At 34.2% G+C, this 11,340-nt stretch overlaps 1 protein-coding gene across 1 annotated transcript; it reads left to right on the forward strand.

The window, feature by feature from the left end:
• Positions 1–2,406: 2,406 nt before the first annotated feature.
• LOC129265578 (uridine diphosphate glucose pyrophosphatase NUDT14-like) lies at positions 2,407–9,897 on the forward strand. The gene is made up of 5 exons (XM_064101345.1): positions 2,407–2,415; positions 3,194–3,237; positions 4,565–4,629; positions 4,854–5,061; positions 7,050–9,897. The coding sequence occupies exons 1-5, from the start codon at positions 2,407–2,409 to the stop codon at positions 7,291–7,293; spliced, it is 570 nt and encodes a 189-aa protein (XP_063957415.1). The 3' UTR covers positions 7,294–9,897.
• Positions 9,898–11,340: the final 1,443 nt, after the last annotated feature.

An 11,340-nucleotide genomic window follows, 5' to 3' on the forward strand; every position in this document is an offset into this window, starting at 1 on the left:
TAACAGTTTATCGACACCAGTTGGAGAGATGTCAATTTCACCCATATGTTTATGTATTAAGTTCGGATAAACCAGAGAAGTGGGAGTTGCGCGACAGCCAAAGTAAGTCAATGGTTTTTCCTTTTAAGTTTATTTTTTTCCTGTTTTGGCGCATTTCAGGCCAAAACGGAATAATAATCTTTATTTTGGTCCAGTTCTTTTTATATATTTTTATGAAATAAAGACAAATATCTCTTTCTTCTGTACGCCAAGGATGGTAAGTTCAGGTGTTTAAGCCTTTCCTTGTATGGGAGATGTTTGATCCTAGAGATTACTTTTGTTGCTCTCTTGACAGCCTTAGCATCAGCAATTTACTGTGGTGACCAGATGACATTTCCATATTCCAGGAGTGGCCGCACTAACCCTTTAAATAGTTTGGGGGATCCTATTGTTATTTTATTGTGTCTAACTTACACTCTCTATGAGACTCAAACATCAATCTAACGTTACTAGATTCTAAGTTTAAGGTTTAGCAAAATCCATTGAAGAATAACAGTTCTCAACATTTTTATCAAATCAAATCATTTATTTCCACAATAATAAAAAAAAACATTACAAATATGTACAAAATAGAAAACAAACATAATTGAAAAGGAAAGGAAGTGAACCGAGTTACTAAAAAATGATACAAAGAAATGTACATTATTGTGGGGGAGCCAAAGAAGATAAAAATAAGTCTTAAAATCAGGCACCCAACATAAAATAAACAGATAAGTGATATCAAAATAGACATTTCTTAAAAATATATAGCATGCGAATATGGCTCTCATTCATAACTTTCAAAATAATAGTTAAGAAAATCAACACAGTCATAAAAAATCAAATATCATTACGTATGGAAAAAGAATTAAGAATGATAACTTAAGTGATGACATAAACAATACAAAAAAAGATAAATTTGATTTTTAAGCTCTACTGTTATTTGTTAAATTTGTATCAATCAGGTACTTTTGAAATTACGTTTGAAGGAATGGAGGGATACTGAGTTTTTAATTTCTTTTGGTAAGGAACTCCACAGTTTAGGGCCAGTGAATAAAAGAGTGGATTTAGCATATGATGTTCGAACCTTTGGAAAATGAAAGTCATTGGCAGAACGGGTTTCATAAGAATGTAAATCTAGATTAAGGGGAAATATATCAGAAATATGAGGAGGGTGTAGACGATGTTTACATTTATACATAAAAATTCCAATTTGTAGATTCATGATATCATACACAGTTAATAGTTTGAGTTTATGAAATAATGGATCAGAGTGGGAATAATATGGAGAATTGGAAATAAGGCGAACCGCTCTTTTCTGCAATTTGAATACTCTATCAGAAAGATATTTTGAACAACAAGCCCAGATAATGTTACAATATGAAATATGTGGGAGAAACAAGGTATTATAAATGGAAAGAAGTATTTTAGGCGGGAGAACGTGACGTAAGCAATACAATACACCGACAACTTGAGATATTTTAACACCGACATCTTCGATATGATATTTCCATGACATTAGTTCATCAATACGGATACCTAGAAATTTTGAATGATTTGTATGTAATAATTGAAATCCATTCATTTGTAATTTAATATCCTTAATGTTACTAAATACCATAAAATTTGTTTTAGACATATAACTAATTTATTACATTTTAACCAATTGCTTAAATTTCGGTCGGAGTTCATCGTTTAGAGTGTAGGTTATAAAGGAAATATCTTTATGAGTAAAAAAATACTAGTATCTGTAAATTGTATACAATTTAAAATATTTGAAGAGCATTGAATATCATTTATGTAAATAAATAATAATGGACCTAATATGGATCCTTGTGGAATCCCACAAACAATATCTAACATTACTGAACTAATTGAATCAACAGAGACAAATTTTTTCTATTTGTTAAATAGTTCACAATCCACTGATAGGGCATTCCCCGTATACCACAATGATAAAGTTTTTGTTTTAGAATATGATGATCAATGGTGTCGAATGCTTTGGACAAGTCGATGAAAATACCTACGTTTTTATTTTTTATTTTCGATGGAATTTGTGATATCTTGAGTAAATTTATTTAAAGCCAATGACGTTGAGAGACCCTCCCTAAATCCATATTGTGTACTATTGAGAATGTTATGAGACGATAAAAAATAGGATACCCTAGTATATACACATTTTTCAATTAGTTTTGAGAAGACAGTAAGGACAGATATGGGTCGATAATTTGATACAATTTCTTTTGATCCTGACTTGAATACAGGTATCACTTTTGTTATCTTAAGTTTATCAGGTACGATTCCTGTAGAAATTGATTTATTGTATGACAAGTCCACAACAAAAAAGTGGATTCGAATAAGAAAATCAAACACACAGCCATAAAGGCAATGCTGAAAGTAAGAAAAGAAATTTATTACATTTTATTTTGGTTTATTTTCACAAATTGCACAATACAACAATTGGATGAGTCAGTGGTGTCGCACATGCACTATTATATTTAAATTTTTGGAAAATTTGACAGTAGGTTCCAAATTTTCAATGACAATCCCACAAGTATATCCATCATGGAGGAATCAACCTTGTTTTACACTGTGATGAAGAAAAAATGAGATACAGTGCGCCCCCCCCCCCCCAAAAAAAAAAATGCCCCTCTGATATACAGTTGAATTCATTCCAAGATTAAATATTATTCCAAATTAAATGTGTGGGACTAGGAAGCTCTTTCATGTTCTAACTTCTTTGAATTATTTCATTGGTCATTGGTATTGCTGATGGGTGCGTTGAGTCTGTTGCATTGGTGATTGGTTCACGTCACATTGACTGGAACCCCACCCTCCGCCCAAACTCCAAAGCATAAACCGGCAAACAGGGGGGATGGGTTCCCTTAACGCCACATGACACACAACGTCACAGACCCCTTCGGTACAAGCCTTTTTGTCGTGGTTTGTGATGATGACTGAAGTATTTTCTTACAGAAAAAATAGATTATATTTTCTGAGATGGGAATGATTGTAGTGTTGATAATATGAACTGCCCAGAGTGAAAACAATATTAATCATTCATTGTATGACTGCTAGCTGAGTTGATTGAAGAGTGTTGTTTTTCTTGATAACCAGATGTCAGTGACAGTCTCATTGGTCTCTATTTTTGTATTTTATCTGTGTTTGCATATAGGATGGTGTGAAAAAGACATGGGACTACATCAAAGGACATGACAGGTTTGTAAATTCAACTAATTCGCAATATTATACAGACAAATGGAAACCAGTATTCTCTTTCATTTTCCACAGATTGATTTACTAGACCAAAAGCTTCAGTCTCTGTAGACTACCCTGATATGCTACATTCACTACACTGACCTATGGTATTCAAATGTCAGAAGTTGTTTAATAAATCCCCAGAAAAGAAGATTATTCCTGTCTATTGATTTACAAGTTTTTTTTTTTTTTTTTTTTTTTTTTTACATCACAAACTTCAGATTTCCTTTCTCAAAAAGTCCAGGCATCAATGAGCTAGTAGTGTTTATTTCACCCATGTTTCACTTCCTGTGTGTCACTTATTTTCTCATACAAGCATTGTACATGTACGATTTCTTTGTTTACTTTTGAAGGGGCTACCCTTGAAATGACGAAAGGAAAATTGACACCTTTTTATGGTGGCTCTTGCATGCATATGAGCATTTCATGAAAGGACTTGTGCGACGTATTATCCGACAAGTCGTGTTTTATCCGACAGTTGCCCTACTAATAGTGCTTCTCAGCCAATCAAACTTAATGAAAGTTATCATATCTGACAACTCGTCTGACACAAATGCTACCAGAGGTATCACTACATGGATCCAGCCCCTGTATTTAATTGTGTTATTCTCCCTTTTAGTATGAAAGTAACCCCACAAGAGACAATCATTTTGTCTTGTCTGTATTAGCAGATATAATGAGTTATGACCATTTACTTCCTTCAGACCCTTTCCTTCTAGGGCTGCTTGTCATATAGACATTCTGGCTATTAATCCTAGTTCATTCTTAGTGATCAGCACCAGGTCATCTGCGTAGAGCAATTGCCGTGGGAAACCTTTCCTAAATGTTTTTTGAGATAACATCACGTGATAAAAATGAAAAGATAGTACATGTACTTCTACTTTACTTTGACATCAAAGCTTTTGCAGTCAATATATGTTATGATGCATGCTTTTGCTTCTCTAATTAATGCGATGACTGCTATCCCAGCCCCCTTCCCCTTTGTTCCCCTCAAGGCCCATCTGACAATATCCATTGATGCTGAAATTGAGCTGTGAAAATAGCACCATTATCCTATGTTTGATTTTTAATACCGGTAGGTATAGGATCATATGAATTAAATGTCTTCGTAATACCAGTGTGGGGTATATATTTTGTATTGAACAGACAGAGATATTAATTTATTAAACTGACTTTTTTTTCATTTTTGTCAATCATTGCCTTGCCATTTCACCAAAATAATATGGAGAATGTTGGAAATAATTCTTAGATTTGTGAGATGTATATATTTTCTGTCTTCTTATTGCAGCATTGCAATTCTCCTATACAACAAGGACAGGGATGTATTTCCAGTTGTAAAGCAATTCAGACCAGGTAATACTTAAAAAAAATTTTTTTTAGTATATTTACATAAGCTATCACTATGTGAATGTTCTCTTTTTCTTCTTTAAACCAATAACGGCTAAGTGCTTAAAGTATGAATGTTTGCAGGTGACAGGCCCAAATTCTGAGGAACATGGTGATAAAATAAGTTAACTTGACAATGGTAGATATTTTGAATGTAAACTGATCCAGTCTTTTCATTTCCTTACATTTAGCGGTGTATGCAGCCAAAATCCAGGCATTCACTGATGGACAAATAGTGGACACTGCCAAGCATAAAGGAGAGGAAGGGATGTGCATTGAACTTTGTGCAGGGATCATGGACAAGAATAAAGATGTTACAGAGATGGCTCAAGCAGAGGTCTTAGAAGAAACAGGTTACAAAGTTCCTCTGGAAAACCTCAAGAAAATAACAAGTTTCAGGTAAGCTCTGATTAAGTATGAAACAGTTCAGCTATGTATGTTATCTTTATTCAGACCTGTATACTGCATTCTTTTGATTTCTTCATTAGAAAACACAGAATTGTTTGGCCCGAATTCACAAAGGTGGTTTTTAAAACCCACGGTTGAGTCCATGGTTTATGCAGATTTCATGTATAAATTACGCTTAATTTAGCGTGTATCGGGCGCGTGTATAAAATGTGTCAAATGCTGATGCGCGCTTTGGTCACAGTGCGCCAAATTGACGCAGTCCACTCTTCAAACAGTGGACTCATGAATAAAATAGCATATCTAACCATGGTAACAGGCGTCAATTTGGCGCATTGTGACAAAAGCGCGCATCAGCATTGGACATTTTTTATACACGAGCCCGATACGCGCTAAATTAAGCATAAACCATGGACTCAACCGTGGGTTTTCAAAACCACCTTTGTGAATTTGGGCCTTTATGTTTCTGATTCACTTTATTTATCTGTAATTTGATAACAGCTACATTTAATAAAAAAAGACATTGCTTCATGAATAAAATTTACAATTAGAATGGAAAAAGAGTGACCTTTCAAATTTAGTGTTAGCTACCAATCTAAATGTATATTCAGAGGGGTTTCAATAAAATTAAATGGAACAATTAGTTTAGTCGTATCAATTGAAAACTTGATTATGACATACGCAGTTTCACTTGAACTTACTTTTCTAGTGTCTTGAATATATAAAATAATAAATGATGGTGAAATGTATTTTCTGTTTTCTAGATGTGGAGTAGGCACAGAAGGAACCGAACAGACATTATTTTATGCTGAAGTTACCGATCAAATGAAAGTCAGCAGAGGGGGTGGTTTGGTTGAAGAAGGCGAAATGATTGAGGTCATTGATCTCAGTCGCCAGGAGGCCTTAAAATGCATTATGGATGAGACAATTGCTAAACCATGTGGAATGATGTTTGCATTTACATGGTTCTTCTTTATGAAAGACAAGGAAGAGACATCATGATGATGACGACTTTAATTTTTTCAATATAATTCTTCCTTTGATGCAATTTTTTAAAAATCTACTTTTGCAATATTATTGTCTGTAACCGTAAATGTCTGATTCCAAGTTTAAAGCAAATTTAACTGCCCATTTTAATGTAGTACAGTAAGCTTGAGTACAGTAAAGACATAAATATAGCCTTTACTAATTAAAATGAGTAGAGTATATGCGCAATGAACTGTATTTGGTAATCATGCACAGGACTGGAGTCGGTGTGAAGGGAACCTTGCAGACACTGTTTTATGCTGAAGTTACCGATCAAATGAAAGTCAGTTCTGGTGGGGGATTAGTGGATGAAGGTGAACAAATTGAGGTTATTGAAATCAGTGGTCAGGATGCCTTAGAGACCATTATGGACGAGACCATTACCAAGCCAGTGGGAATGATGTTTGCATTCACATGGTTCTTTTTCATGAAGGACAGAAAGTAGAATTTTGGTATTACAGCTGATACTTGCAATAGATTCATGTAACAACCAAATACTATGGTTAGTTTCACTATTTTTATTTTGAAAAAAAAAATACTGATGCTACAATCTGTAAGCATTTGGTGTATGAATTTGACCTTTGGAAACAATTAATCATACAAAATTTGTGGTTTTGCAGTTTCTAAAAAGTCAATTTGATCAAATTATAAAATCTGTGAACAGATATTCAGTGAAGGTGCAATGCATGAGAGATTGATTAAGATTGTAAAAAAACATTCGTAAAATATCGTAAAAAACACATTCCACACCACATATCTGTTATTAACTGTATAAATGTGAAAAAAGTGTAGCACAAATTTTAATGCATGCATGTATGTAATTTTATTGCAGGTATCTTGTACAAAATATATACATTGCAGGCGTCATTGAAGTTTGGGAAAGTGATTTTGGAATGAGTCTTGTGATCATGAGTAGGTTATTAATGGACGAGTCTTGTTTTCACATCTATGTACAGGAATGAAGTTGGTGTGAATGGAGCATTGATGACACTGTTTTATGCTGAAGTTACCGATCAAATGAAAGTCGATTCTGGTGGGGGATTAGTGGATGAAGGTGAACAAATTGAGGTTATTGACCTATCAGGCAAAGATGTAATAAGACACATGATGGACGAAACTATTGAAAAGCCAGTTGCCATGATGTTTGCCTTTACCTGGTTTTTCTTCATGAAAGGTAAAAGGGATATATACACCAGATGAAGAATCATATTATATTTGTGGACTCTTGTGGAGGAAGTTGAATGGATTGAGGTTACTAAACTTCTCCTTTACATTGTTCCAACTGCACAAGTGTTGGCCAAGGCCAACACTTCTGCAGCACTGGTTTTACAGTTTTCATTCATTAATTCATTTATTTGACCAGAGTAAATGTTTCCCTTTTTTCTGTACATGGAAGTGAAAGCAAAACCATGAATACAATTTTTTAATATGACATGCTGATTATGAAAAATGAGTCAATGAAAATATCTGTTTGCTGCATATTAGCTCATTGTATATTTGATTTTCTCACTAAAAAGGGGAACTAAAGAGCTTTAAAAACACAATGAATCTTCTGCCATAGGCCCATATGCATTAGGATACTATAATCATGTAGCTGTAAAATATGTTCAAGTGATATTGTCATACAATCCTTATTTAAAAGTGAATGTATAGAAAAGGAAAAGGACCACTGGTATGTGTATAAACATTTAGTTGTGTTTTTTTTGGCAAATATTGTGAAATGAATGTTGAATCAAGAAGCTGAAAATTATTAATCATTCTAGTGAATATGTTATCCAGGGTAAGGATCCAGGAATTATGTGAATAGTTGAGTTCTTGAGCTGGTCCTATCTGTTTAAAGTGAACATGTTAGCTTGGCTTGAATATGTAAGAATAAAAATTAAACAGGATGTATTTACTAGAGAGAGCTTTTTCATATTTGTAAGTTTCTGTCCATAGCAAAATTTGATGAGTTTCAGAATATTGCATAAAAATTAATTCCACAATTTAACCGGACGGTTTTTTTCAATTGCCTAAATTATCAAACTTGAATTATCATTTTCCCTAGAGACGGCATGTTTGACTCCTTTTTTATTCTTGAGAGAAGTTTAGAACAAGGGATGCCTCTTTATGGTGTACATGTAACTGAATTCAACTTGCAGAGTTGCAAACACATCAAAGTTGAGTCACATGCAGGAAATTTTGGGTTCTTATTTTTGCAGCATATTTATCTATGTCCATATATACTCTGTGTCAGGCACATATTCTCAATAGGTTTCAATTGTACCATGTACAAAACCATAAGCTATGCAGATGTTTGTACATAATTACACTTATTTTATTGCATGCATGAAGAAAAATCACCTTTGCTTTTGGCAAAGTGTAATAATATGAAGAATTCTGCATAGTCCATGATTTTGTACCATGGTACAATTGAAACCTCTGGTAGAAAAAGTATCACTGGTATGTCTCATTTGCAATTGTCATACATGTAAGTATTGGTAATTTCACAGCATCAAGTGTCAAGGTATAGAAATGATTAAATGTCAGCCTTACTGCTATAGATGATTTTAAAGTTCTTTATTAAAGCTAATTATTTCAAAGGAAGAATATCAGCTATTAAGGATTTTACTTCAAATTTTATTGGGAATTTTTATTTAATTACGACTTATGATACTCAGGGATATGAATCAGAGAATGTTTCAAATTCTTATTTTTCAAACCCAGGTTTGCTCACCATCAAACTGGGAGAGCCAGATTCACCCCCACACTCACAGCTATTGCGCTTAACCGTTTCTGAACAATTCATTGCCCCCTCCCCCTTCTACTCTCTTCTTCTGCATGCTTCTTTGGCTGTCTCCTCCTTGAATTCAAAAGCCCCTCTTAAAACATGCCTATCATCTCTCCCCTGCGTTAATGCCTTCATACCCCATTTGCCTTCACCAACCAGTTCACCACTATTTCTTAACACAGCATCTGCATAATCAACTCTGTATTCTTGTTATCCATCAACTTCACACCACACATTGCGCTTCCTTGTCATCAAATCCCCATCTCATTTTCACTCAAACACAATGTCAGAAATATTCCATCTATCTCACTCAGGGGGGGGGGGGCCACTTACATTGAATGTGGATTCCATGTGCGACCAAAAAAACATGTAAAAAGGATGTCTTTTTTAAGATAGGGCACGTTACGTACGTAACGTAATAAGGGCGTCAAAAACACTGAAATAATGAAAAAAGGGTATCTATTTCGCTAGGAAAGCTACGTGTTTAGGGTCAAATTTGCGAGGGTATAAAAAATCAAGAGTTGGGCTGTACTAAACCCAATGATGTAGGTAAAGGTAAAACCGAGTCTGTGACATAACATTGAAATATCGCTGTACTTGTTTAGGGGTTCAATTCAGGAAATACTTGCCAATAGTATCGTTTTGTTTCCAATACTTGTTAAGGGTAGGGTTTCACACGCAAATACTTGTTAAGGGGTGCATTTTCAGAATGTGGAAAATAAGATACATTTACGCCTTATAGAGCAGCTTGCAAGTATCCTGTCGTGGATTTTATCCAACTTTACTGATATTTTCTCTTATTTTTCTGATTATTCAAGAGGGTGGACTTCCCCTTTGAATTAAAAGGATTTAAAACGTCAGAATTTAATGAGAGAAGAGATATATATATACATTGCAATGGAAAGCCTGTTCGAAAATTGTGTACAAAAACATTGTTGTCAAGTTTAATTATAAATAGCATGTTTAATGTGCTAATTCTTGTATATATTTGTACATCTATAGAGAGACATTTAAATAAATGAATATGAAATCCATTGAAAGAGTTTGTAGTGTGCATATTTGTCTGGTTCAGATGTATGAGTGACAAGGGTAAACAAAGAGGTGTAGTTCATTTTAATGGCACTCTGCAAGTGAGTATAAAATAAAATGTAATTTATGTACATTTTTAGTTAACAGAGTAATCCTTTCCATTTGGATAAAATGGGGGGGGGGGGGGTCATGCTTGATATCTGTTGCCATTCCCAGCCTCAAGTACTCGAGAAAACCATACTTTTGATGCAAAAGCAAAAAATTATAATTCTTATTTTTACATCCAGTTTTACTTTCATTTTCACTTTCATTTTCATCTTTCCTTTTGTGGGTTGAAATGTTGTAGAACTGCTGGGAACCAAATCTTTATCAAAACTTCTTTTAACGCTTTTACATTTTGCAGCTCTTTAAGATCCATGCCTAATGCATGTATTTTGGGCCAACCAACATGCAAGAGTTGAGAATATAGAGAATAAGTATCACATTCTTGGTTTATCTGGAATGTGCATCATATGCAGAATACCTAAATGTTACATGCTATTCATGATTACCCGATATGTGATATTAGTCGTGAACTAGCCATATCAAACATGGCTTCCATGAATATAGTAATGCCAAAGAACAAGCTTAAACCCCATTCAGTTTATAAGGTGATCCCAAGAAGGTATCTCCAGGATTCATTTTCAACATCTCCTAATTTGAATAAATAATGGCCTCCATTGTTATTCATATGATACAAAACTAATTGCCTGTTTCTGCTTTTGTATTGCAAGTTTTGTACATGGTTAGACCTGCCTGTAAAAAAGTCTTATTCCACTGTTCCTGATCCTAATAGTGATTTTTTCAGAACACAATTTTTTACCTTACATGTCTTGGGCCCGTTTCATAAAGACTTACAACTATACCATTATAACAACTACCATGGAAACAGGACTCAGCAGCCAATCATGATCCAGGTTTCATGGCAGTTTAATACAATAATGGCAAAGTTACACTAGTTCCAAGTCTTAATGTAACAGGACCCTTTGTGGAGTTAAGGCCAGGAGTTCTAAAATCTTGGGGATTACTAAAAATATTCTTAATGGCCTTGTGACTTCGAACTTATGGCCTCAACTCCAACACCCTTATGGCCTGTACTCCAACCTTGTACAAAATTAGAATAAAACAGTGATCTCTTTATGCAAGTTTTAGCTATAGGCCTATCTGATAAAATGCCATACAGGTTGTCATAACCATGATGCATGCAGCAGGAAAGGGTAATTGCTGTATACAAAAAAAAATAACTGGTTCATTATATTGGTGACAGGCTAATTAGCATGTATTGTACATGTACAGTTGACTTTTGTAAGCTATGATGAAGCAAAAAAAAAAAACACAACACATAAATGTGATGTATTAAAAGGACATGTTTGTTAAGAATCAGAGAACACCCATTTTCAGACATCAGA

Source organism: Lytechinus pictus, chromosome 7, assembly GCF_037042905.1.
Source record: "Lytechinus pictus isolate F3 Inbred chromosome 7, Lp3.0, whole genome shotgun sequence".
Classification (NCBI taxonomy): domain Eukaryota; kingdom Metazoa; phylum Echinodermata; class Echinoidea; order Temnopleuroida; family Toxopneustidae; genus Lytechinus; species Lytechinus pictus.

Bases quoted from the DNA above. Each gene is read 5' to 3' on its own strand.
- LOC129265578 (XM_064101345.1), top strand. The intron at 4,630-4,853 runs GTAATACTTAAA...CCTTACATTTAG, and splicing joins TGTAAAGCAATTCAGACCAG to CGGTGTATGCAGCCAAAATC. The intron at 5,062-7,049 runs GTAAGCTCTGAT...ATCTATGTACAG, and splicing joins AAGAAAATAACAAGTTTCAG to GAATGAAGTTGGTGTGAATG.